This window comes from Rhinopithecus bieti, unplaced genomic scaffold (genome assembly GCF_001698545.2).
Source record: "Rhinopithecus bieti isolate Rb0 unplaced genomic scaffold, ASM169854v2 scaffold_9237, whole genome shotgun sequence".
NCBI classification, from domain to species: Eukaryota; Metazoa; Chordata; class Mammalia; order Primates; family Cercopithecidae; genus Rhinopithecus; species Rhinopithecus bieti.
The window spans coordinates 1,295,409-1,323,207 of record NW_016806263.1 but is presented as its reverse complement, the minus strand read 5'-3'; the positions used below and the strand labels follow the sequence as shown (position 1 = coordinate 1,323,207).

At 37.6% G+C, this 27,799-nt stretch overlaps 1 protein-coding gene and 1 long non-coding RNA gene across 6 annotated transcripts in view; one reads left to right on the top strand and one right to left on the bottom strand.

Annotated features, from left to right (window-relative positions):
- Positions 1 to 27,799, bottom strand: part of TAPT1 (transmembrane anterior posterior transformation 1) — a 75,918-nt gene that overhangs the window by 25,790 nt on the left and 22,329 nt on the right. For 2 of the 3 annotated variants that reach the window (XM_017875338.1, XM_017875337.1), the window contains exons 3-7: positions 21,555 to 21,673; positions 10,158 to 10,320; positions 6,672 to 6,807; positions 5,229 to 5,326; positions 4,983 to 5,052 (exon numbers count right to left, since the gene is read on the bottom strand). In XM_017875338.1, coding sequence (XP_017730827.1) covers positions 4,983 to 5,052; positions 5,229 to 5,326; positions 6,672 to 6,807; positions 10,158 to 10,320; positions 21,555 to 21,670 — 583 coding nt within the window. In that variant the 5' untranslated portion in view covers positions 21,671 to 21,673. Of the gene's footprint in view, positions 1 to 4,982; positions 5,053 to 5,228; positions 5,327 to 6,671; positions 6,808 to 10,157; positions 10,321 to 15,429; positions 15,496 to 21,554; positions 21,674 to 27,799 lie in introns of all 3 variants that reach the window. The other variant, XM_017875340.1, reaches the window with a different exon arrangement.
- On the top strand, positions 10,291 to 27,619 carry LOC108531737 (uncharacterized). Of its 3 annotated transcripts, XR_001886262.1 has the most exons (5): positions 10,291 to 10,347; positions 11,930 to 12,050; positions 12,240 to 12,352; positions 21,187 to 21,247; positions 27,506 to 27,619. It is a non-coding gene; the product is annotated as an uncharacterized LOC108531737 (long non-coding RNA). The 3 variants fall into 3 exon arrangements; XR_001886260.1 differs by lacking the exons at positions 21,187 to 21,247; positions 27,506 to 27,619 and having other exon boundaries at positions 12,240 to 12,627; XR_001886261.1 differs by lacking the exons at positions 10,291 to 10,347; positions 21,187 to 21,247; positions 27,506 to 27,619 and adding an exon at positions 11,689 to 11,835 and having other exon boundaries at positions 12,240 to 12,627.

Sequence of the window (27,799 nt, the reverse complement as noted above, 5' to 3'; positions counted from 1 at the left end):
ATACAAATTTTAAGTGTCTCCAAAGAAGATATAAAAAGAAATAAAATTTCTATGAGAATAACAGAGTCTGATACTGATAATCTAACATATATTAGATAAATAATGCAATCAGCAACATATTTATACCATATCTCATCTTCAGAACAGTCAGGGTTTGGATTAGAACTGAACTCTTACACTGATTAAAAATTAAAATTTCTAAGAATGTTTTCTCCTAACCTTTATCAAGAAGTTTAAAAACACTGGTATTAATGCTTTTAAATATGTCTGATATTCAGATTTTTCCTTGCTATATTACCACTAACAGGGATATACTTTAACATATTTGCAGTCACATTTTAAATATAAAATGAGTGACTATTTCCAATAAACATCCATATTTATTGCAGTTTTGCAGGCTTCTAAGAGTGTTAAGTGAGCTATAAGCTTACTCCAGACAACCTAACTTCTGAAGGACCTTTCCAAATGCACAGTTCACAATACCAACGGGTAAAAATCTACCTAAAATTCTTCATCTCAAGAATGCAAACCAGAAAGACTGGGGTTCTACATTCAGCTGATGCTTATGTTAAAATGAAGTGAAGAAAAGGACAAGTTGTTAAAAATCTGGTTTTATTAACTAAACTACTTTTCACATGTCCTCAGGCAATTCCTCCAAAGAAAATATACGGTGAGCTACCACTGAAAGAGGTAAAGTTACTCTCAGATTTCTCCATGAAGCCTTCTATATTAAACCAGCATGAAGGACTAAAACTTACACTATGTATCTGGCAACTCAACTTCTGATGGATAAAAAATTCATAGGAAAATTCATAAGAAAAAAATAGCCAGTATGAGTATCCCTGCTGACTGGCTCTCATTAAGTAACTACTACTGAAGCATATGAAAGAGGCAACATATTCATATCAAGAGTAAAAAGCACCTCTTGGTGACTCCTGCTCTTTCCATTTTAATAGCTGAATGTTACATGTAATGTTAGCAAGAGTGCCTAGAATTTTTTTTTCTTAAGTTCTTTTTTTTTTTTTTTTTGAGTCGGAATCTCGCTCTGTCACCCAGGCTGGAGTACATTGGCGCAATCTCGGCTTACTGCAAGCTCTGCCTCCCAGGTTCAGGCCATTCTCCTGCCTCAGCCTTCCGAGCAGCTGGGACTACAGGCACCCGCCACCACGCCCGGCTAATTTTTTTTTTTTGTATTTTTAGTAGAGATGGGGTTTCACCGTGTTAGGCAGGATGGTCTCGATCTCCTAACCTCATGATCTGCCTGCCTTGGCCTTCCAAAGTGCTGGGATTACAGGCGTGAGCCACTGCGCCTGGCCCAGGTAAAGTTAATTTCTTATAAAACTCTTAAAGGGTACAATGCAGACCACCTTGCATTGTAACACGAGCTACTTTGCTTACAGCAAAAGGTAATTTTTTTTGGTGCTAAGTAGTAATCATTTTAAGCCAAAATAAAGTCCAAATTTCCTGTAAACTGATATGCAAACCTGATCATTATATCATTTTTTCCCCAGTGTTTTCTTAAAACTCAAATATTGAATCCCTAATCTAAGCTAAGAGGTTGGAATTCTGGGGAACCCATTTATAAAAATGAAAAGGGGTATTAATTACATCAACATGCTGGCCATAAGGTTAAAAACATTCACAATTTCCTCCTCATAATTTTGAGGCTTTTATACATAAGGATTGAAAACCCTTAAAACTTAAGATTTGCGTGTCTAGTTTAAGTCTCTATAAAGAGTGCTTACCCAAAGGAGGTTACCAATATGAATTAATTTTTTAAAAACCATGGTTTCTACAACAAATGAAATGCTTACAGCTGAATCAATTTACTCATGGTTAACTACTGAAGCAAAGTATTCTATAATTTAGTACCTTCCCTCCTTCCTCTTTCATTTCTAATTCACGACGCTTGGCAGTCTGCACTTGATAGGTGAGGAACATTAATAAGCAGTAAGAACACGAACTGCCCCTCAGAGCTTTGAGAGTCAGGTCCAGCATGGCCTCATAGAATCATCTAGGCTTTATGTTCAAGTTTTCCATTTGTTCTTTTCGTTCCTTGCTTAGTTTTCAAATCTCCTGTAACTTGTTTGTTTTAACATATTCATATGCCATTATTTTCCTTGTCTAATATACAGGTAAAATTTACATACAGTGAAGTGCACAGATCTTAAGTATATAATGTGATGAGTTCTGATCAATGCATGACTTGTGACACCAAGCCCTTAATATAGAAAGAAGTTCCATCATCCTGAAAGCTCCTCTGAGTCCCCTTAGTCAATCCAAATGCCCAATAAGCAACCTCTCTTATTCCTATCATCATAAATGAATTCTTTCTGATCATAAACTTCACATAAATGAAATACATTATGTACACTTTTGTGTCTGGCTTTTCTGCTCAACAAAATGCTTCTGAGACATACATAGTTGACACTATTAGGAGTTCATTCTTTTATCTTTAATTGCTGAGTAGTATTCTATGGTATGGATATACAATTTGTTTATTTTCCTATTGATAGGTATTTGGCTTGTTTCCAGTTTTTGGCTAGTATGAACAAAGTTGCCATAATAATTCTTGCAAGAAGTCCTATTAAGAACAGCACTGAATTACAGGGCAAGTGAACATTTAACTGTGTAAGAAATGGCCAAAAACAGCAGTTGTAATACTTTACACTCACGCCATCGATGCATGAGTGCCAGTTAATCCATATCCTCACTAACTTGTGGTACTGTCAGGCTATAAGAGCAGCCACTCTGGAGGGTGTGCAGTGCTATCTCATTATGGCTTTACTTTGCCTTTCTCCAGTGACATTTTCCCTAATAATGCTGAGCAGCTTTTCATGACCTTATTGGACATTTATAGATTTTCTTTTGTGAAATGTCTGTTCAAGCCTTTTCCCCATTTTAAAACTGGATTGTCCTTTCATTATTGATTGGTAGTTTGTTATATATTCAGAAAACAAAAAAAAATCTATCGTCAGATAAATGCATCTCAAATCTTTTCTCTTAGTACTGTGGCTGATCTTTTCACATTTTACTTATTTATTTATTTATTTTTTTGAGACGGAGTCTCACTCTGTGGCCCAGGCTGGAGTGCAGTGGCCGGACCTCAGCTCACTGTAAGCTCCGCCTCCCGGGTTCACACCGTTCTCCTGCCTCAGCCTCCCAAGTAGCTGGGACTACAGGTGCCCGCCACCTCGCCCGGCTAGTTTTTTGTATTTTTTAGTAGAGACAGGGTTTCACCGTGTTAGCCAGGATGGTCTTGATCTCCTGACCTCGTGATCCGCACGTCTCGGCCTCCCAAAGTGCTGGGATTACAGGCGTGAGCCACCGCGCCCGACTCTTTTCACTTTTTAACTTTTATGATCCTACATTTTAATTGTGAAGAAGTCCAGTTTCTCTCTTTTGTTTTATAGTTAGTACTTTTTGTGTGGTCTCTAAAAATGTTTGCCTAGACCAAGGTTGTGAATGTATTCTCCTATATTTTGTTCTAGAAGTTTTATAATTTTAGCATTTATGTTTAGGATTATGAACCACAATGAATTAATTTTCTTGGGCAGGAGAGGGGCCAAAGTTCTTTTTTTTAACTTTTATCCAACTATTCCAGCATTACTTGTTGGGAAACTCTTCTCACTAAATTTTAATTTGTTTTAGAAAATATCTTTTTTATTGAAATGTTATTTTTGTAAGCATGTAATATTTTTATTAAAACTTCCCAGTTTTAATTTCAAATATGGTAAATAGCGAGAGACATAATCCATATAAATAAAAGTCCTTTGGGATCATCATACTTTTTTTTTTTTTGAGATGGAGTTTCGCTCTAGTCACCTAGGCTGGAGTGCTCTGGTGTGATCTCGGCTCACTGCAACCTCTGCCTCCCAGGTTCAAGCAATTCTCCTGCCCCAGTCTCCCCTCTGTAGCTAGATTACAGCTACAGAGTAGAGTCCTTAGCTAGGATTACAGCTACAGAGTGACAGGCACCTGCCACCACGCCCAGCTAATTTTGGTATTTTTAGTAGAGACGGGGTTTTACCATGTTGGCCAGGCTGGTCTTGAACTCCTGACCTCAAGTGATCCACCAGCCTCAGTTTCCCAACGTGCTGGGATTACAGGCTTGAGCCACTGTGCCCAGCTGATCATCATACTTTGTGAAGCATGTAAAAGGGTCCCAGAAGCAAAAACTCTAACAAGCACTGCTTTGGATGAGCCATGTGTGCTCTTATCTACAACCAGCCCACGCGCCTCCCCCGTGACACGCCTCACCTTCCTCAAGGACATCAAGCCAGGTTCCTTTAGGGATCCTCTCTATTGTACATCTGTCTGGATTCATGCTAAAACACCACCATTTTTTCATGACTTTTGCAAATGTCACCATGGCAGAAGAGATGAATAATGTCTTCACATTCTTGTGAAAACACTTTTGACTCTGAGCACACTCCCTGGTAGAGCCCCTGGGACTGTTCTTGAGGGCTCCATGATCCACTACACTATTCTGCTCTGGCTTTCAAAAACTATGTAAGACACCGACTCCAGGCAAAAAATTTTGTCCCTTCACACTTTTTAGGATTAGAATGAAGGCAGTAAATAATCACTAAAAAAGCTAAGGACTTAGAGACATTCTGAGATTCACAGTCATAATTATCCTAGAAGCTATGTGACTGTGGAGAAGTCAGATTATTTTCTCTGTTTCAGTTTTCACATCTATAAAAGGGAATAATACCACCCACTTCAGAGAAATTTCTAGATTATTAAGAAGCTTCTCAAAGTATCGTATGGTGCTACACAAATGTTTCTAATTTTTTATCTCAAACATCTTGTGATTACAGTAACCAAAGATAAGAAAACCTAGTAAAGATGTTGATAGCATAAGAGAAGGTACAGTTTAAGTTGAAGAAACAGTGGCCCAGAGAAAATGTGCCATTAGGATTTCAGAATGAACTGCAAAATACTGCACAGAACTTCAAGTAGAATCTAATCGTACATACCACTATTTGACATTTGAAAGAGATTGTTCTTTTCAAACTTCTTGAAAACACTTCCTTTAATTTCAACAAACTGAAACAGTAAACAGAAATATCATCTTTATGATTATAACAATTTAAAAAGTGGACTTGCTTCCTATAAAACTTCCGGGAAAACAACATACAGAACAAAGAATTTTATCCCACCCAGAGTATTGCAGCTGAAATGCCCATATAACTTCAAAAATGTAAGATAAATCTCATACTTACATTATTAGACATCATGATAGTAAGCAAAGACTTGTTGTGTGAGTTAAAAGCTACATTGAGAGTTGTTGCTTGAACCATTATAAGAATTGCATGCAAAACTAATAGAAGGTCAAGGAAAAAACTTAAATTTGCTTTCATATTATTACTGATACTACAAAATTTTGAAAGTGAATAATAAAGAAAGAAGATGACTTTCTTTTCTAAATCGTCTTACGTAAGTATTGTATTATCTTCATAATTTCCCTATTAGCTATAGTTGATATAAATTTGACAGGATATCCACGTGAAATGAACAAAAGTGGAAATGTACCTCTACACATTCATTTATTTAGACCATGAATCCTTTGGAACAGGGTTGTTTTGTTCTTTCCGTATCTCTGGCACTTGGCACAGTGCTCAGGAAATAGGCCCTCAAAAAAGTTTGTTAAGTAAATGGAATAAATTATGGTAAATACTGAAAAAAGAGAATAAGAAATACACATTCTGAATTAAGATAATTTGCAATGTAAAAAAGAAAGCACAAACTATAAGTCTGGAAGTGATTTTCTTCCCTGATTCTTCAGGAAATGTGGAATGTAAGGCAGTAAGAAATATCTGATAATTAAGATTCTTCTTCATATGTCATTTTGAAGATATCCATAAACTGCAGAATTACATTTGTATTACATACAGAATAGTTAATTTATATCTAAGAGTGGTAACTGCTTTACTCCATTAAAACTGGAACAAGCTTCTACCCTCACAGGTATCTTCCTACTTGGTTCTTTAACTTTCCAAGTATTAACCCAATTTCTTTCAAGTGTCACTCTTACAGAGATAGAAAAAAAAAGTGACACATTCTTGTGAATGAGTCCTGACTTCACATGGAACTTAAAAGTAGGAACGTGTGTTATAAATATGTAGGGGTACACACAAACATGTACACTGCTTATGTAATAAAGCATTTACTCTCCAATAGAAAAGCTTTAAGCCAGGGATGAATACACAAACATACAAAACCACCAAAACTCCTCCCAACCAATTTCACATTTTGCTTTTAGATAAATTCTATGCATTTTAAGCCCAAGGTTATAAAAAAAAATTCCTGGATTTAAGATAACTTCAAGAAAAATTCTAATATAAGTGTCAAAATTACATAGATCTATGTAAATGTAATGTATGTATAAAATATGCTGCCTTTTATTATAAAATTCTTCCCTATAATCAGTTACACTGCAAATAGAACTGTTTTCCAGCAGCTCAAAGAATAACGCATACATGAGGCTCCTTAAATTAATTACAATTATGACAACCAATTTCTCAACAGAACACAGATATTTCACATTAATCTTCAGGATACATACATTATTTATATGTCTTTAAATCTATGAAATGGCTAACCAAATAAAATAAGGTAGACTATGCATTAACTGTTGGAAATTTCCAGTAAGTCTATAAGGATACAGACATAGAGAACAGCCATGAAAAAGTGAGGAATCACCCCAATGTGGGCTCTTTTTCTTTCTTTAGGTTCTGTTGCTGTCCAATAGAGAGCATCTAATATATCTTGTCCAAAAGATGAAAACAGACGATCAGCTACCTAAAAAAGAAAATGACTTGTAAGATGTTTCTTAATATTCCATTTAAATATGTCATTAAAATTGAGATATAGCTCAAATCCTGGAGATCTACTAGGATTTAAAATCCTAGTAGAAGGCAAGCTAAAGAAGAGTGAAGATATTTGTTTACTTATTCACTCACATTTCTTTATTCTTTAACAAATAGTAAGTGCTAAAATATGTATAGAATTTCAATCAGACTGTCTAATTAGCTATGTTTGTAACAAAGAAAGTCTTAAATAGTGGCAAAAATAAAAGGGGTGGGCACATCTGGCCAGGCGTGGTGGCTCACGCCTGTAATCCCAGCACTTTGGGAGGCCGAGGCGGGCGGATCATGAGGTCAGGAGATTGAGACTACCCAGGCTAACACAGTGAAAAGCCGTCTCTACTAAAAATACAAAAAATTAGGCGGGCATGGTGGCGGGCGCCTGTAGTCCCAGCTACTCAGGAGGCTGAGGCAGGAGAATGGCATGAACCCGGGAGGCGGAGCTTGCAGTGAGCTGAGATTGCGCCACTGCACTCCAGCCTGGGCGACAAAGTGAGGCTCTGTCTCAACAACAACAACAACAAATTAAAAAAAAAAAAAAAAGGTGGGGGGGTGAGCACACCAAAATCATGGTTCCTCTGGTTTTACCACTTTAAATTCAAACGCAGGATTCAAATTTAGGACAAATATATCATTTGACCCACTCATATCTAATATTTGCAAACGATGGTAACTGTATTTTTTAAAGGTTTTTATATGGAATAAAATATGCAGATTTACTTCCTAACCATATTTTCTGGTATCAATCTCCTTGAATACAGTATAACAAGTAAAAAGTGACACATAAAATGGAGAAAAGGAGGGCATGATATTCAGGATTCAGTTTGAATGCCACATCCTAACAGAGGCATTTTCCAGACCATCCAATCTCTTGTGGCTCCTATGATCTCTACTGCATTAGTCTGTTCTTTTTCATCATACAATATATCATTTCCTAATATCTCCTTGTTTATTGTCTATCTCTCACCTGTAGAATATAAGCTCCATGAGAATAGGCTGGTTCACCTGTAAGTATTCAGGGTCTAAGATGCTTGGCATGCAGCAAGTGCCAACTAAAGATCTGCTGAATGAATAACAGCTACCATTTAGGGAGCTCCTAACATGGGCCTGATATTGTGCTAAACCCTTTCTATGTGGGGTCTATTTAATCCTCATAATCTCCCTAGTGTCTCCACTTTACAGATGAGAAACTGAGGATTAGAGATATTCAGTAACAGTAACTATGTCCAGGATAACCAGGTAATAAAGGAAGGACTAGGATTTGGTCAGAGGTGGTTTGCCTCTAGACCAGAGCATGGACTCTCATCCACTGTGTTTAAGCCACCTCATCAATTATGGTCTACAATGGGAATACATATATAAATCATTTTAATCAGTAATTCATGGATCCTTTTTCTTGGCCTATTTTCTGGTAACAATACTACTACTACCTTGAGAGGGCTTTGTAAGTCAGGGGACAGGGAGAAACCCTCGCACTTTCCAATCTCCTAAGATGGAAAGCCTACGAAGGAGAGACTAGAAGGGCAGCAGCGACAAGAGCAAGGCAGAGAGAAGAGGGGAATAGCGAATGAGGTCTAGACTCTTTCTATGAGAAGGAAGGGAGAACAAGATGAGCTATTCTGTTTCAGGAACTTTGTTCCCATCCACCCCTAGGCAACCTACTTGTTGGGGCAAAGTGTACATGCAGCAAGCCTAGAATCAGGAAGCTGGGGTATGGTTTTTTTTTTTTTTTTTTTTGAGGCGGAGTCTCGCTCTGTAGCCCAGACTGGAGTGCAGTGGCCGGATCTCAGCTCACTGCAAGCTCCGCCTCCCGGGTTTACGCCATTCCCCTGCCTCAGCCTCTCGAGTAGCTGGGACTACAGGCGCCCGCCACCTCGCCCGGCTAGTTTTGTATTTTTTTTTTTAGTAGAGACGGGGTTTCACCGTGTTAGCCAGGATGGTCTCGATCTCCTGACCTCGTGATCCGCCTGTCTCGGCCTCCCAAAGTGCTGGGATTACAGGCTTGAGCCACCGCGCCCGGCCTGGGGTATGTTTTAAAACATCTTGGTCTTGAATTTAGGAGGTACCAGAAGGTTAGAGCTCCATGGCTTCTTTGAAGAGATGGAGAGTCCTTGTCTACCACAGCAATGCAGCTTCAGAGCAAAAGGCCAGCAGCCCCACCCCATCTGTCCTCTCACTAGGAAAATCTCTTCATGGCTAATTAAAAGATAAATAGACCTTATTTGTATCCCCCCAAAAATAAAATACAAAAATGCAATTTGAATTTCTTTTTTTTCCCGAGATGGAGTCTCGCTCTGTTACCCAGGCTGGGGTGCCGTGGGATGACTTCAGCTCACTACACAACCTCCACCTCCAGGGTTCATGTGATCCTCCTGCCTCAGCCTCCTGAGTAGCTGGGATTACAGGCACATGCCACCAGGCACGGCTAATTTTTGTATTTTTAGTAGAGACGGGGTTTCACCATGTTGGCCAGTCTGGTCTTGGACTCCTAACCTCAGGTGATCTGCCCGCCTCAGCCTCCCCAAGTGCTAGGATTACAGGTGTGGGCCACTGTGCCAACCTGCAATTTGAATTTCAAAGTTTATTATATAACTTAGGTAGCTTACTATTTAAAAAACTTATGAATATTTGGCTTACAAAGCAAAGCAGTTTTTTGCAAAGTGAATATATGTCAGCTCAACTTATTTTTTACATAAATGCAGATTTTCATATGCTGAATGCTTTAAAGTGAGACGTATTGTACTAAAACATTAAGTACTTACAAAATTGGGAACTTATATTTATTTGCCCTACGTAAAGATTTGAATTTAAACGTGCAATTTAAAATGTGTATTTCTTATAGCAAACATACACATAATCATAACATTTAACTCATAATTTAAAGTTCTAGCATGGGTTTCTAATGAAGTTGTGAAACTAATTTTCCTAGCACTTGACAATTTGGATACTCAAGGGGGTACTAGTTCTAAAATGTCTGGGCAGCAAGACACTTCTCAGCCTACGTGAGGACACACCATGCCTGCTGGCTTGCCACCAGAGGTATGCCCCAGACCAGCAGCATGAGCCCCACCGCTTGAGAAATGCAGATTCTCCAGACCCAGCCTAGATCTCCTAAATAAGAATCCATGTTTAACAAGAGCCCCCAAGTGATGATAGCACAGTAAAGGCCAGAAGCATCACAACTAGAGTCTGCAGAGCATTCTTGACTCTCAGGTACCTTCAGAATTGGAAGACTTGAAGCTGAGTGCCCTGGCCAGGCCTGTGCAGGGTAAGCGAGGTCCTTACCTCCAGCATGTTGTATATGATGTAGAGCTTGATGACGGACTGCCCCCTTATCAGGTGGTACATCATAGAGTAGTCAACATAGTGCATCATAAAATAGCAGATGACCAAAATGACACCCTTCAAAATGTCACACACCTGGGCAGGCTGAAGCAAACGTCTGTCCCTGAAACATACAAGAAGTAATAAAAATGTAAGTTTTACTCTGTATGTTCTCACAAAAACAATAATCTTTACTTGATATACACTGGCATACAAAGGTAAAAATAAGAATTACGTTGATCTTTTAAAAACTTCAAACAAGGGAAGTTAAACTACATGACTACTCGACAGTGTAAAATTTTCTGTCCAAGTATAGAATGTAAAGATTTTAAGTGAGAATTACTATTAGATGTTGGCTATCTTAACAAATGAACACAGAGGGCAGGTATCTACTGATAGGGTGCTTTCGAGCAACAGATTTCCACCATTATGGCATAAACCTTTAACTAATCATACATCTCTACATGCAGCCTGCTGGATCAGCCCTTTTCACACAATGCTACATTCTATGCATACTGCTCTGCATCTTGTACTTAATGGCATAACATTCCATATAAGTTCATCAGGAGTTCCTATTTTTATGGCAGCATAGTGTTCCACTATGTGGATGAACTATAATTTATTCAACGTACCACGGACAGATTTCTAGTCTTTTGCAATTATAAGCCATGATGCAATGTACATGCCATGTCTCATATATGAAAGTGTATCTGTAGGATAAATTCCTGAAATTGGAATTCCAAGGTTATATTCACTTGAAATTTTGACAGAAACAGCTGAACTGCCCACTGTGCTGTACAGGGTACAGTTTATACCTTAACTAGCAATGTCAGGAGAAAGCCTGTAGCCCAGGGCACTGATATAGTGTTTGATTAACTTTTGGATCTTTGCCAGTCTCATTGGTGGAAAATTGTACACAGTGTAGTTTTAACGTTAATTTCTATCATTAGGAAACTAAACATCTTTCCACATATTTAACAGTTATTTATATTTCATGCGAACACTCCCTATCTTTTTTGTACTGGTTTATAGGACAGCTTTTGTATTACAGATGTTAGTCCTATGTGACTTCAGTCGAAATTTTTTTTCATAATTAATATGAGCAGAATAATCACTCCTCACTTCTGAGGTTAGAGTATAAAGAGCTAAACCTAAATTGTGAAAGGAACCATCTTAATAAGACAGAGCAAAACATACATTAGAAAAGAAGAAATTACGATTTCTTCCACTGGATTTAAAATTCTTGTGACAAGAATGGGAAAGATACCTTCTCTTTGCCTGTCGTAGGCTGACTCCTCAGGACAGAAAATGCTGCCTCTTGTTTTGGCAGTTTGTATGCATAGTGCAATCAATAAAGCAGCCCGAGTATTTTGTTTTAGGAGCTACAGAATCTCTTCATTTCCACCAATTGTGACAATGTTCTAAGCAACAATACAGGGGTGGGCTCATTTTCTAACTGGCCATTGGCCGTCTGAGTCGTCAATGTATTTGATATTCCTTGGCTACATATTCTCCAGACCTCTTTCCTAATGCTTTTCCTCCAAAGATCTTTGTGGAGTTTAACAAGGAACTTGCAAATCTTCCAAATTGCTACTTGAAACATTGCTTTATATGGTCACAATGATGCGCTACCAATCCTGTGAGCAGTTGTTACAGAAACTCATTCTTGTTTTCTACAATGTGCACTGTATGATGTTTTCAGTTAGATATGAATTTGGCTGATCTATTTACAGACAGAATGTAAGATACTGCAGAAGTTCTGAAAGCAGGCCAATTCTGTGAAGACTGTTCACCAAGGGCTAAAGGTGGCTGGACATACACTGGGCTGGACCAATGAGCCTAAACAAGAGCGAGGTCAGAATTTGTCTAAGTCAGATCACATGACTTAAGATGGGTATGAAAAGCCAAGTAAAATTATTCTGAGCAGTTGAAGTTAAGGCTTTGGGAAAAATTGCATCAAGGACAAAGTTGATCAATCTCTATCATTATTTCTCTTTCACCATGACTTTCTTTTATCCAATGCTGTTCCTCTTTCTCCCACAGAGAAAAAAAGAGACCTTTTTCTCCTCAGGGAACAAAGAATGCCCTTCATCTCCTAACTCCCAGCCAACCAGCCCAGAGCACAGATCTCTGCCAAGGACTATCTGAATATCAAGGTAATTTCCTCCCTCCATCCCTACAAGACTGAAAATGGAAGACCTATTATACCTGCTAAGAATTGGATCTTGATCCCTTAAACTTATTTCTCATCCAAACACTGAGAAGAGGAGACATTTTGAACACTTGTGAGCTCCTGGCCTTGGTGTGACTGTCTCCACTTGGGCAGCAGGGAACAAATGGTGAGCCACCAGCCCCCACTCAGAAGTGTGGCACAGCTCAGCATATATTGAAAGTCACACATCACCAACAGTCACGGGCTTTTGTGTTCAAAGACTGCAAATCATGTTTATAAATTAAATGATATGAACTAAAAGTAGGGTAGTATTAATTTGTATTAATTATAAAAATAATTTTGATAACTAATTAAAGTAGAAAACTATACCTAGAGCTTTTGGTATTAGATGGCATCTCCTTAGTTGAGTGATCTCAGTCAGAGCAATTTTATTTAAGAGACAAAGGGCTTTTAAGTATATATCCAATTGTGTTTCTTTATATACATATTTGGAATCAAAGAACAATGTGTTAGTATATCAACGAAGGAACAGTATATTTAATACAAGCCAGAGTTAGAAATTAGATCTACCAAACATTGGAAATACATATCCCAAAATGATATAATACCACACTTTTTGAAACAAGCTGACAAATTAACAAAGAAAAGTTGTAGAAACACCTAATGCTACAATTCAGTTACTATGTGGCAGGCACTATTCTAGACAATCCACATATATTCCTTTTAGTGTTCACAATAATCCTATTTATTTAATCATCTCAGTTTTACAAATGAGCCAAGGGACAGTCAAGAACACGCCTGTGGTTGCACAGTGACTAAGTTCCCACATGGTGCAGCAGGGATAGAAACTTGGCAATCTGGCTCCAGAAGGCATGCTCTTCAGAACCATTTGCATTCTGGACTTTTTAAAACAGAACTTCTAAACTTGCAGGAATCAACAACTCAGAACCTATTATCTTTCCGTAAAATTTAACACTGCATACTTTATCACTGTACTGCAATCTCATCTGAATAAATTGCTGTACAAAAAAACAAACCTATTTATCACTTGGTCTTTATTTCTAAAAATGACTGCAAAAAAACCTGGACTATATGATATGTATATGATATACACATATTGAATTCACTGCTTTCTGTGCACCCCCTGCTCTGGTGAAAGTGTTCCATCCATTGCTAACATCATAATTGGTTGCTGCAGGGATGACTGTGGTTTTCAGAACTAAGGAATATTATTCAAATAAAGAATAAAAGAAGCAGAATCTTTAAAAACAAGGGTCTTGTTTTCTTTCTTTTTTTTTTTTTTGTATTTTAGTAGAGACGGGGTTTTACCATGTTGGCCAGGCTGGTCTTGAACGCCTGACCTCAGGTGATCCACCTGTCTCAGCCTCCCAAAATGCTGGGATTACAGGCTTGAGCCACCGCACCTGGAAAGGGTCTTGTTTTCATATAAATGTCCTTGTTAACAAAAAGGAAAGGCTGCCAAAATAAAAAATTGTTTCTAAGGTGGCATCTTAAAAGACAGCTGTATGTACCACAGCCTCTTTCTAAGAAAAGACCTAACCTCACAAATAAGTTTACCTGGTTAAAACAACTTGAACCAATCAGCTTATTTGTTCCTTCTCTGCCAGGATATTTTTAGATGACTATCTGATAAGCACTTCAAACTCCCTAAGAAGCTTATCCAAGGCCCTGCCATTCAACCCTGAATTGGCTTTTGAAAAATACTTTCATGCTAAAGTTCTTATAAAAGGCTAAGTGGTGGTTACTGGCAATTCACCTTGCAAATGATGAAAATCCCATACGAAAGCATAAAAAAATGAAATATACTATTGGGCAAAGTGAAAAACCTGCTAATCTAATTTGCAGCTTTGGGTGTACGTCATCACACAAGTAGTATTACATCAGATATTTAATAGAACTTAAACATTTTTCAAAACAAGACATTTAAACAGAATTCTTTTAAAAATTTCTAGTAAAACCAACCTTAGAGAAACCAAATTTGCTACATTCCTAAATTTTATTTTTTATCCTTACAAACATTTCCATTTCCATTGTGTTTTTAGCAACTGTACAATTTTACATTGTACAATTTACCAATTAGAGCATCTCCAGTTGTTTCGAAGGGCTCATAGATTTAGAGAAACCGAATTATACAGTAGAGAAAGACGATCAAGGGTAAGCTTTCTCCTTCTCCTCTTTAGTGGAAGATAATACGCTAACTGTGATTAAAGTAAAATCTGGTAGTGGACAGAAAGATCAAGAAGGAAGACATGGCACCAAAAATGAGCGAGAAAAATGGGAGAATCCCTGCATAGTTATTGCAAATCAGTGTTGAAACATGCCAGAATATTAGCATGAGTCATTTCATTACAAAATACATAGACTAGATCTCTCGCTCTCTCTCAGTATTTTCAGCCATTTGTGGTATAATTAAAAGAGTGAAGAAACACAAGCACTACTGAAATAAAAATGCAAAATACTTAATATGGTTTTATTTTGAAAGTGAAGTCCTTTTATAATTTTAAAGTAAACTGGAATAAAGTAGTGAAAATCAAGATGTTTTCCTCAATTAGAAAATTAAGTATCTTAAATCTTAAGTTTGACTGACATATAACAGAAAAATAAATACTTAACATAAATGGAATGATTCAAACCATTTCTTAAACTTTAATTTCAAACTATACCAGAAAAAAAAACTGTTTTTATAAAGCTATGTTCACAATTTTAGTAATGCAAAATAAAAACTGCTTATATGGAAGGAATTTAAGCTCAGCCAATTTCTGTGGCTTTGGGGATGAGGTATTTGCTAAGTCTAAGTGTAAAGATCACTTCTGAGTGGATTTTCATGTTAGGTGAAATCACAGTCAAATCCTTCACAAAGAAATGTGGACAAAGCTTTAAGACCAAGTAAAGATGCTATTTTGAAAAGGACAGGGATCCACATTTTCTTCCGTATGTTTCTATCCGCTAATGGTTACATCTGCCTATCCTGTTTACTTTTGCGTTTAATGAATGTCAATTTGGCCAAGAGTATAGAAGGAAAAATCAGGGTTTACTCACCACAAGGAGTCCCTGTGCCACCACATTCCATTCTATAAAGGAAGTGAAAGTGCTCCTCCCTTCGGTCTGATTTACGAGAGAGAAAGAAAGAGAGAAGGTTGTAATGTTGCTACGCTACTTAGAGCTCCATGGTGAGGAAACGGGACAATAAAACCTGGCGTTACGAAGACTTTTTAATAACAACAAATATATTGTTCTCAACAAATAAGCCACATAGATCAGCCCTGGTAAAAGGAAGTAAAAGGCATATTTGTTTCCCTAGAGGAAGTTACCAAGAGCTCTCCCTACTTGTGCTACAGTGGCTACAGTGGTGGCATCAATCACTTAGGCCAAAATCAAGGCTTAATTTTGTCTAAAAAGAGAAAAATCTATTATAACATACAGGTGAAGTTAATCTTGGGTAGAACTATTTCTAAAGAGGTAAGGCATACGAAGGAAACTCAAAAGGTTAGGAAACTCTCAAGCAATTGAAATTCATAATTCTGGGAGACAAGAGCTCTCCCATGGGATAAATTCTCAAAAGAAAATGATACTATTGCCTCTTCAACCAAGAAAAATAAAAGCCTGTGAAGCCTCATGTGAGAGTTATGCCTAAAGCCGGGCCAGGGGTCAGAACATTTGCTCACACATATTTTAGTTGCTCTAATGGTAAAAAAACAAAAACCAAAAAACACTCCGGCATTTATTACTTAAGCCTGTTCAACTCACGTTATCACTTTCTAAAATGTTTCAGTAAAGTTTTCTCAACAATAATTCAGTTCTTAGTACCAGGCTATATCAATTTTCTCTATAATCTTCTTTAACTTTTAACTCACGTGACTGAGAATTCTAAAGCACAAAACGAAGTCACAAATTTTAGGAGAATAGAGGGCTGACAAAAATGCCAGGTAAATCAAATGTACATAATTAGCTATTTTCATTTAATTCTACAAGTAAATTTGGAAAAAGGATGTTTGGTACCTCTAACATAATATAAAGCAGTCTGCTTTTCTGAAAAACAAAAATTATATTATTCTTTCAAGGAATAGATACTTCATAGAATAAATCAAAACTTTGTTCTGTTTTATATGCCATGAATCATTAAAAAGATCCTAGTTCAAGAAGTTTCTCAAATGATTTCTAAAATGACAACTACTCTTATCTGGGAAAGAGGGAAGATATACATAAGTGAATCTGCTTTTAAATAATTTAGATGCATTTGCTAATTTTTTTTAAGTCTACAACAAAGCATTTGGGGGCAAAGATTTTTCAAGGTTGTTAATTCATCAGAAACAATTTCAATGAAGTATTCTTCAGATCACCGAGGACAGACATAAACTTTTAGGGAGGGAGTGCATCCTTGGCAAACACCACATACAAATACAACTCCAGATAATTACCCTGCCAACATCTCAAAATGAACAGTACTTAAATAACAGGGTCAAAGCCAGCAAAACACCCTGCTGGATGAGCCATCATGATGAAGGCTGGGTTTACTTAAGGCACTGTAGAACCACCCTTGTCCTCAGCCTTAGTGAAGGGACAGGGTCTTTATTTTACTTTGCAAAAACCATGACAAGTTTGTAGAAGATCTACAAATAGGTTCAAATATTAAGTTATGAAGCAGAGAACACGGGGGTATATGTGCTTTAAAAAGCTTCTCACAAATGCTGTATAAGATGTAAATCTGCAAACAGATGAGGTGAGAACACTGATCTCCAATATAAAAAGAAGGCAATAATTTACATTACTGAAGTGATACTGAACCAAACAGTTCTAGAGACTGCAAAGAGTTAACTGTTTCCATGTCAGCATCGTGATTAATTTGACAAATGGACTGTTTCCTCCCTTTTGTGAAAACAATTTCAAAGAACAAAGAGACTAGGAAGATAGTAAGTTTTTATGGAAAGAAGACTGAAATACAGGAGAGTGAAAAAAGAAACCATTACTTAAAAAACTGCAATCAACTTCTTTGCTGGTCTATTTCACTTCTTCTTATTTCTATGAAACAAAGTCAGACTGAAGGAAAGAGCACTTTTTGCTTGCTGAAAAGGATGGAACATGACATCACTATAGGCAAGACCAATCGAATAATCTTTAATCGAAGTAGAAAACACTGGAATAAAAACTATCAGAAGGCAAAATCTGGCTATTTCTAAATAATCATTTGGTAAACCTAAAAGTATTTTATATTCCTAAAATATTTGAAAGGTCTTAGACTTAACATTAACAATAGCTTTGTTTAATGTAACTTTCACCTTATCAAATAGTTCAAGTTTTGTGACTTTAAAAATAATGCTCAAAGAGATATTTTCTAAATTACTCAAAGAAACAAAAACTGCAAACTATATTACTGTAAGCACAAATTACTCAATTTTAACAAACCATACTTAAGGCACTAAGACATTAGGCAGGATTTTCCTATTCAGTGTAACTTGGCTATCCTCAAAGCATCTAAAATTGCCTGAACTCTGTTTCATTTAAAATTTAAATGAAAATATAAGTTTCATTTAAACTCCTATCATTTAAAGCTGTTGAAACTGTTACATAATTTTAACTGCATTTCACGTTTTTTATACATGTAAGTATTTATTAGTGATAGCATGAAATTAATTTTTCAGTTACTCCAAAGCAGAAACAGCAAGAAGTGTTTGCAGGGGAAATCCTCAATGGAGTCTTAAATGTAGTGTGTAACAGGCTGCCCTCTAGTGTCATTTTAGCTTAATTTTGAAAGTAGAAAACATCTTATTTTCAAATGCTACTCAAACAAATTTAGATTCAAAGTATTTCAAACTAATGTAAGAAAGCAATCATCTTATGTGCTACAAAAAAAAAAAAATCTTAAAGTATCTAAAACAGGTTAGAGGTAGGGATAACTAATCACTAGTAAAGTGAATACTGGAAGAGGATTTAAGATTTCCCAGTTCCCTGCAACACCTTTTAATTTTCAGAACAAACACTTTAATACTTTATTTTTTTTTAAAGAGCCAGAATCTTGCTGTGTTACCCAGGACAGAATGCAGTGGTGCAATCACAGCTTACTGCAGCCTCGAATTCCTGGGCTCGAGGAATCCTCCCACCTCAGCCTCCCAAGTAGCTGGGACTACACGTGTGTGCCATCACACCTGGCTAATTTTTTATTTTTTGGTAGAAACAGGGTCTCGTTATGTTGCCCAGGCTAGTCTTAACTTCCAGCCTCAAGCTTCCCTCCCACCTCGGCCTCCCAAAGTTCTGGGATGACAGGTGTGTACCACCATGCTGGTCTAGAAGACTCTTTTAACACTACTTTATGTGCCCTGTTCTTCCATGTAACAGGGGCTATGCAGAAATGAACTTGAGTGCAGGACAGTTTTAGATACCTGTACAATATAACAAGGTAGAACTTCAAACAACTGTCCCCAAAGAGAGACCCTTGGGATCATTGGCAAATCACCACTGTTACTTAGTATACCTCATATATGTGCTAACCAATGTCCAAGGAAGGGAACACTCCAGAAGGAATATAGTCATTAGCTTATCTATCATTTTATGTTCTTTTTTGTTTGTTTGTTTGTTTTTGAGACGGAGTCTCGCTCTGTCGCCCAGGCTGGAGTGCAGTGGCCGGATCTCAGCTCACTGCAAGCTCCGCCTCCCGGGTTTACGCCATTCTCCTGCCTCAGCCTCCCGAGTAGCTGGGACTACAAGCGCCCGCCACCTCGCCCGGCTAGTTTTTTATATTTTTTAGTAGAGACGGGGTTTCACCGGGTTAGCCAGGATGGTCTCGATCTCCTGACCTTGTGATCCGCCCGTCTCAGCCTCCCAAAGTGCTGGGATTACAGGCTTGAGCCACCGCGCCCGGCCCATTTTAATGTTTTATCACATTGTCCCAACAGCCACTGAGCACATGACATGTCTTTAAAAGCCATCCACATAAAGATGGCTAGAACATGAACTTGATGCACATTGTTGATCAAAGAATAACTAAAAAGTAATGTAGCTCATAATGTAGATGTGAAAAGTCCTACATAGTATTAGTTTATTTTCTTTCTTTACTTGAGACAGGGTCTCATTCCATCACCCAGGCTGCAGTGCAGTGGCATAATCACGGCTCACTGCAGCCTTGACTTGTCAGGGTCAAGTGATTCTCCAACCTCTCAGCCTCTGTAGTAGGTGGGACCACAGACATGTGCCACCATGTCTGGCTAATTTCTTAATTTTTTTGTAGAGACAAGGTCTTACTATGTTGCCCAGGCTGGTCTTGAACTCCTGCCTCTAGCGATCCCCCTACCTTGCCTCCCAAAGTGCTGAGATTACAGGCATGAGCCACTACATCCAGCAGTATTAGTAATTTTGTATCATGTGTTTCACCTGACTTGATCTAAATTTCCACGTGTCTATTCGCTTTATGCAGTTCCAAATAAAGACGTATATTTAGTAATGTTTTATTAGATTGTATTTTGGTCTTCTGAAAATGAACTAAAATGCCATGATATTATGAAGCTCCCAATAGTGATAAAAGAAAATAGTTTATTGTGGTAGGTTTTGTTAGTATTAATGTACCACGCTACAAATGCCTTTAAAAAAGTTTGTTAATAATAAGGCCTTCTTAACATTTCTCCTAAAAGAAAAAAGGATGTACTAGAAATAACTTAAATGACTAAGTTTCTAAAACTACTTTCCCATTTAGATTAACTTGTGACTAATAAAATATGTAACACTAATTCACTGTTATCCTGGAAGGCAAGTAAGTTACAGAATATAGCATGTAACAATAACAGGAGCTGAAGTTTTATAATTGTTTTACTCCATGTAATCTTGCAAAACAAGACTTCTTAATCCTTTTATAATGTGATCATCATAATAATTATTCCAATTTATAATGGGAAGAATTTCTATCAAAACTGATTAAGTCTTATTTTTAAAAAGACCATATGTGTTACTAAATATCAAGTATACGCTCATTTACCACTTTAAAAAAGAATCTTTCATGGTTTTAGTCTTTTTTAAAAAACTATATAATTGTGTATATCAACCACTAATTTTTAACTCAATTGCTATGGTTACAATATTTTATTAATTATATATTTTATACACCATGGAACAGTCACCATAGTTCAATGAAACCTCACAAATTATTGTCCATTTTAGCATTTTAGAACTTTCACAGAATGAAATGTATTTAGAAAAGTGATGCATGTCAGAAATGTAACTTTGACATTTATGATAAGAATTAAATAAAAATGCTGTAAAGAGGGACTATATACAGAATGGAGACACACTTGCATAACTATGTAAAGAAAGAAAACCGTAAAAGCCAAACTTGCTTTTAACCTCAAGACCAATAAAGCATTAAGCTTCATGTAAGCTTAACACCTTCACCTTACTATTCTTAGTTTTGGTAGAGAAGAAAAAGAAGAAAACTGATTATTTGTTCTGGTCTACTATGAGCCAGGTACTATGCTGGGTATTTTTTTTACATCTTCCAATCTTTGTGGTAAAAGATGCTGAGCTCTCAATAGCTCCTTTTTGCTGATGGGGAAGCACACTTAGAGGAGTCAGGCAGTTGTGCACAGCTCACAAAACAGTCAATGTCGGGTCGGGCTATCTGATCCTCCCCATGGGACAATGGTCTTCCAGAGTTCTTCCACTCTCACAAATCAGTCTCATCTATAACCAGTAACTAAGGCTCCACGGACCATTACAACAATGATTCTCAAACGAAATGGAGGAACCCTTGTAGTAAGAGCTCCTGAGGAGATTCCTTTCCCACTCCAGCCTAGAACCCTGTTCTTTCTACAGATGATGCCTACGAGGCCCAAAGACTTCGGGGAAATAAAGGCCCTGGTGACTTAGGAACGTGGTAAGTAGGTCTTTGACTTTCATTCCCAGGTCCTTTCTACACTGCTACAAAGCCTCCAGCATTAACATTATTTTAGTGGCTAAAGCAAAGTTTCGGTTCAAAACAATTCTGGAAAAAAATAAGCATATAAAAAATATAATATTATATAAACATATTATATAATATCCATTAAAAAGGTAAACAGTGTACGCATGAAGGGCCAAAGTGTGGATGAAACCGTATGAATTATTCTTACTTTGCAACCACTACAAGTATTAAAAATAAAGAAATATTATACATTTACAATAGTTAATGATCTTAAACTTACCTTAAGCCATAGCAAGGCAAAGTGAGGAGCCTGAACAGTGCCAGGAAAACTCTTAAAGGAAGCAGGGTGAACACATACAAAAACGCATCCAGGCACAGAAAGATTCCAAAAACCATCAGCTGAATTTTAAGGAGAGAAGAAAAAAAAAGTATTTTACAAATACTTGTAAACGAAAATTTCAAACAATCAGAATTTCTAAACATTATAAAAAATTAATTTCTTAAAACTTAGCCCTGGGAATAACAAATTAATAGTTCTACTCTTCAAAGAATGAGTCTGTGCTTCCTGCAGAGCCTTTGGTTTACGACACACAGAAGAAATTACTCAAAAACAAGTTGCCCATGACCATAGTTAATGGCACATAATCTGGGTGTCTTTCTGAGTACTTCCTCAAGCTCTAAAGATATTATAGAAAATCTTTATTCCTCATAATTTTGCTATTCCTATTTATTAGGGTGCTTCGTTGGTGGGAAAGACTGGAATATATATTGAGTTACATTGTTTATGTTAAAAACATGCAAACTGATCAATAAGTTTAACCCAATTTCATGTGCACTGAAACTTGCTGCACTCAGAAGGCCTTATTCTTAATTCCAGGACCAACCTCTTAGCGTTTATATTTCTCCTTCTTTCTTGAGTACTTGTCATACCCTTTCTTTTTGTGGTAACATTAGACACTCTTACTTGTTAAGTTTAGGACTATACTACACAGAGAGAGGGTGAAGTCTTTTGAGGACTTGGCCAAGTAGCCACCCCTAGGCTAACAAACTCAGCTACCCATTTTAAGAGTGGCGACTTTCTGTATGTCTGGCACACAATTATGGTATGATACATATGCCCGAGCCACAGCACTCCATGTATCTTTAGTCAATAAATTGCCCTACCTCCACAGATTGAAATTCACAGTTACAGACTGAACTGTGTCCCCTATCAAGTTCCCAAGCTGGTACCTCAGAATGTAACCGTGCTTGGACATGGGGTCTTTAAAGAGGTAATTTAAGTTTAGGTCTTTAGGGTGGACCCTAATCCAATATGACTGGACTCCTTATAAAAGAGGAAATTTGGACACAGGCACAGACAGAGGAGAGATATCAAGACCGAGGGGGAAGGCAGCCATCTGCAAGCCAAGAAGAGGCCTCAGAAGAAACTACCCCACTGACACTCGACTGCAGACTTCCAGCTTCCAGAACTGCAAGATAATAAACGTCTGTTGTTTAAACCACCTAGTCTATGGTACTTTGTTATGGCAGCCCTAGCAAACGAATTCACATGTCTTTAAATCGAAGAATATATTTTTTTATTTTGGATAAAATGTCTCAAAATATGCTACACATATTTTTGCCAGATTTCTTAATCTGAATATATAGGCCCTTTTTTTGTTTTCCACAATTTAGACTCATTATGAACAGCAATGAAAATATGATGCTAAACCCCTAAGTCACGTGCTGGTAGATTAACATAGAGTCCCAGTGTTGCATGTTTTCTTGTCTTACACACAAAGCAGTGCAGTAGGAGGTTGAGCAAGGTCCATGTACATAGAATTTGTGGTCCTTTTCTATTACTCTCCTGTCACTGAGAAGCCTTTCCCTCCTTGGGAGTGGACTGCTGGTTCAGTACGGAGGGCACAAGACCCGATGTCCCCAGAAGGAGAGTTTGTGATCCACTAAAAAGTTGCAACTCAGTCTGAAAATCAGGTCCCGGATAGGCAGCCAGGTTGAAATTTAGTTCCCTCCTAGGCAGCTTCCAAGGCACTGAAGACAGTTCAGCTCAAACTGACTACAGAAAGCTGTGCAGAAGGTATACGAGTGGGAACACACTGGAAAGTTCTTTGTGCAAAACTGAATTAAAAGTACTGAGTTACAAACTGCAGGCATACCATTTTAAAATATTTTCTAAAATTCATTCTCAGCAGCGATTTATCAAAATGTACGTTTCAAAATAATCTTATGCTTAATAATCTTCAGGTACCTCTTCAAAATAAAAAGAGTTATAAGTGAAAACAATCAAAGGACAGAAACGTTCACCAGGCTCTCTGTCTCTGAGAGTTCTTGTCTGGAAGGACTTCAGAAGCCTACAGGTTCTGGGCAATGCAACCGGGCACTGGCCAGGTGCTGGCCCCACCTGTGCATGGCCGCAGTCCAGTACCACCCACACTCTGCAGTGAGACAAGGAGTTGGCCGAGGTTCTTGAGTGGTGGAGGCAGAGCCAGAACTTCACTCAGTCTGCAGAAAACTGAAGCACTATTTCTATTAATGACACTTTCATTCATCCTTCTGGCCTCACTCACCACTGGATTTACCATTATATATATTTCAAAATAAAGTTTAACCTAAGTTTTTAACATCTGAACTTTAATGCTAAGGAAATTACAAAATGAAAATTATCCTGTGACATTGTAAGTAAACAAAATATTCACTTGCGAAAATTTCTGCCACCTGCTCTTATCATATTTATTTTGAACCTAATAGAACTGCAACTTAGCATCTGAAAAATACCTGCCTCAAGAGAAATAAATCAATAAAAACACCAGCCTCTTTCTGTGGGGAATGAAGCAGGGTTTCTTTACCTTTTAAAAAATCTATGCTTCCCTTTATGACAAAAATCTCCTGCCCTTCTTTTAGCACCATTTGAAATTTCAAAATAAATAATATGTTATGGCTAAAATGAAAGAAGCATAATGATTTTGCAATATGCTTCCTTGAATTACACTAACCATCTTCTGGAAATTCTGAATACCATCTCCTCCACCACAACCACCAAATACCACCTGCTAGTCAAGGATCGCTGGTCTAGAGTGTCACAAAGTAGGAGTAAAGAGGCTTAGTCTCACTTTTATAAAGCTTGTGCTAAAGCTTTGGGTCTACTTCTGTAAAAGCAGAGACCATATCTTGCTTAATACTGCACTGGGAGGAAAGACATCTTCTCCAGGGAATTCACGACCCAGTGAGCTTGACACAAACCGCACAGTAAGTGCTGGATGAATGATGTGCTCTGGAAACACAGGTGAAGAGCTTAGGTCTGTAAAGTGTGTATATTTGGGGGTAGGGGAGAGTGGCATGCACACCACAGGGAAGGAGGTGCAAGAGATAGCAGAGATGTCCCACAGAGGAGAGAAGATGGGCACTAGATTTTGCCAGGAAGTAAAGAGGACAGAATTCCAAACCAGCGGAAGAGCATGCACAGGTACAATGTGAGTAGCCTCCTAGCGGTGAGGTTAGGCTATAATCATTATGCAAGAGGCATGAAAATCACGTTTAGCTCATTGCTAAGGAATTCAAATTTTTATTCTTAGGTTCCAAGGCATCCTTGTCTTTTGATTGTTTTCACTTATAGCTCTTTTATTTTAAAGAGGTACCTGAAGATGATTAGATTATTTTGAAACATGTACATTTTGATAAATCTCTGCTGAGAATGAATACGCTCTCAATAAACCCACATGTAGGGATCAATTGTCAGCAGAATGTCAAGGGGAACAGGATATCAATAAGAAAACTATAAATGACTGACTTTGAAAGCAATTACTGCAGATTCAAGGTTATCTCTACAATAAAATCATTTTAATCATCTGAATTAAAAAATTCATGCCCCAGAAAGTCTATACTCTAGGAGATGGCCAAAAAAGGGATTATCATGAGCCAGGTTCTCTTATGATAGGCAAGCTACGTAAGCATATGTAGCCATGGAAAACAAATCAACTGAAGATTTTAATTTGTAGGACTATGCACATAGAATGATCCTGAGACTTTCTTGTTTCTCTTATTTCCAATCCATGTTGAATAGTGTTATATTTTAAGCATGTGACCCACATTAACTTAATCCTCACAACAACCCACCAGGCAGGAACTATTACTTGGTATTTTGCTTGCTACAGACAGAGCTTAGACAGGGCTGTGGTGCTCCTGCTGAGAGGCTGGTATGATGCTGCAAGGCAGGAGTGCCCTCAGGGTCCAAGGCAAGACTGAGTGTCACCTAAGGAACAGAGGTCTTAGCTGCTGCTCTAGGCTCTGATCCTATACCTTCTATCTAGGATCAGATCGAGGGAGTGGTCAGCACGCAGCACCACAGCAGGCTGCAGCGAGCAGAGAGGACAGTATGGAAGGAGAAGAGCCATCAGTGTGAATGATCACAGCAGCCTGATATAGGACAATGAAAGACAGAGAAGAGAAATTTAAGACTGTTTCCAAAGCTGAAATTAGAGAAATAAGTGACTGATTCACAAAGATAAACATGGCCCCATGGTGCCAGGTTCAAAAATTATCTTTTAAATACATCAATAAATGCGGTAGAGGCCTAAAGGCTTTGCTGGTTTGTCTTAGAACTATCTGATGGGTCTCACATGCCGAACCTCCCCTGAAAAAATTAAGAATGGTAAGACAGTTGCAGAAAGAATGTGGAAGCTATGGTCACCACCACCACAAGCAGGATGTGACAAGCCTCGGAGAGAAGGGGAGAAGCACCAGCCAAGGCTGCTGAGATTTGAGACATGTGGATCCCTACTGGCTTTCCTGCTTCTTAGCAGCCACACGGGGGGTACATCTGCGCAAGGGTGTGTCACCAGCAAGAGCTGCATCATGAGAAGAATTTAGAGGGATGATTCTCTAAATATGTTTTCATGAAATTAGAAACTGACTAGGATGCCCAAGAAAACACTGCCACAAATATGGGTCTGAGTAAGTACTCTCTATTAGTTTCACAGTGAAATCCCAGGACTGTTTTACTGAAATAAAGGGGAAACAACAGTCATTATGTTTTAACATATACCTCACACTGACATAAAACAAAAAGGCTTTATATGACATTTTAAGTCCATTCATTTGAAATGAACTTTTGGATTATTTTTTTCCTAAATGTTAACCCCGCCACGACCTTCAAAAAGGCAAAACTAAGTTACTCAACTAGACATTTAAATCTTTCCATCTGCCCTCACCATTCCTCATAGGCAAACTCATTCAATGAATCATGCACTATTAGACCTCTTGACATGACCTAAGCCCAACCTTCTAATCATAGAAGAAAGTAAAACCCAAGAGAGATTTGATGCCTTGATCAGGCCTCAGCTATTACAAACAGACCCAAGAAGCTAAAGTTGTTGATGCTTGATTACAAATAATTCCCCTGTATGAGAGTAACCCTTCTCCCTTTCAACAATAATAGTTTATGCCAAGTAATAACAATATATCAATACTTACACCTTCAATCTGACAAATTTAAAGCTTATAAAAATTTGCTACATTGGTAAGAAAACTAAGTGGTTCTATTTAAGTCTAAGCAGTTGAATTTAATTTTAGAAAATGTGTTAAATAGCTATAATGTACAAGGCATGGTAACAATGAAATAATGAATTGCCAAAAAGCACAGAATTACAAGATAAAGAAAAGTCAACAGAATATTTTCATTTTAGTTTAACCAGATATGCAAACTTACATGAACATATATAAACACGGAAAAGAATATTGCTGAAAGGTTTCATGATAATTCACAACATACATCTGACATATTTAACACAAGAAATAAATACCATGAGAAGGGAACAAATAAATCAAATGAAGATTTTAATCTGTATAATTAAATTATGTAATTGTAGAATTAAATTAGAATTTTAATTGTAGAATTATATTATATATTAACTATATTCATGGAAGGCTCTTGAGCTCTCCCTGCTTGTCTCACTTCCAGTCCATGTTGAATATGACTATAATAATTTTCCAGAAAGAAAGCTCTGAGGGACGGCTAACCCAATAACCATTATCAGTTCTTTTCCGTTTGTTGGAAAAGCATAATCACTGTCCTAGCCTCCTCTGCAGCTGAGGATGGCTATGTAGCTCAGTTTGCACAATAAGACAGAAGTGGAAGTATTCCAGGCCACATCTGGGAAATCTTTGAATTCTTTATAAAAGGCATAGTCAAAAAGGTGGCAATGCCCACCCCATTTCTTTCTGTTTATAATGCAGATGTAATGCTGAGGTTGCAGCTGTCATCCTTCTACTAGAAGACAACAAGCAAGAGGACCCAAAGCCAATTTGCCAAGGATGGCAAAGTAGAAAGATGAAAAGGACTTGGGTCCATGACAGCGTCATTAATCTCCTGCAACAACTGAGACCTCTTTTTTTCCAGACTTGTTGAAAAAAATAGTTTCCTACTTGTTTAAATCACTGTTAACCAGTTTTTCTGTTCTATACAGCTAAAAGCATTCCTAAGAAACACATATTTAACAGTCTCCTTCCACAGACTCGACTCTCCAGCCT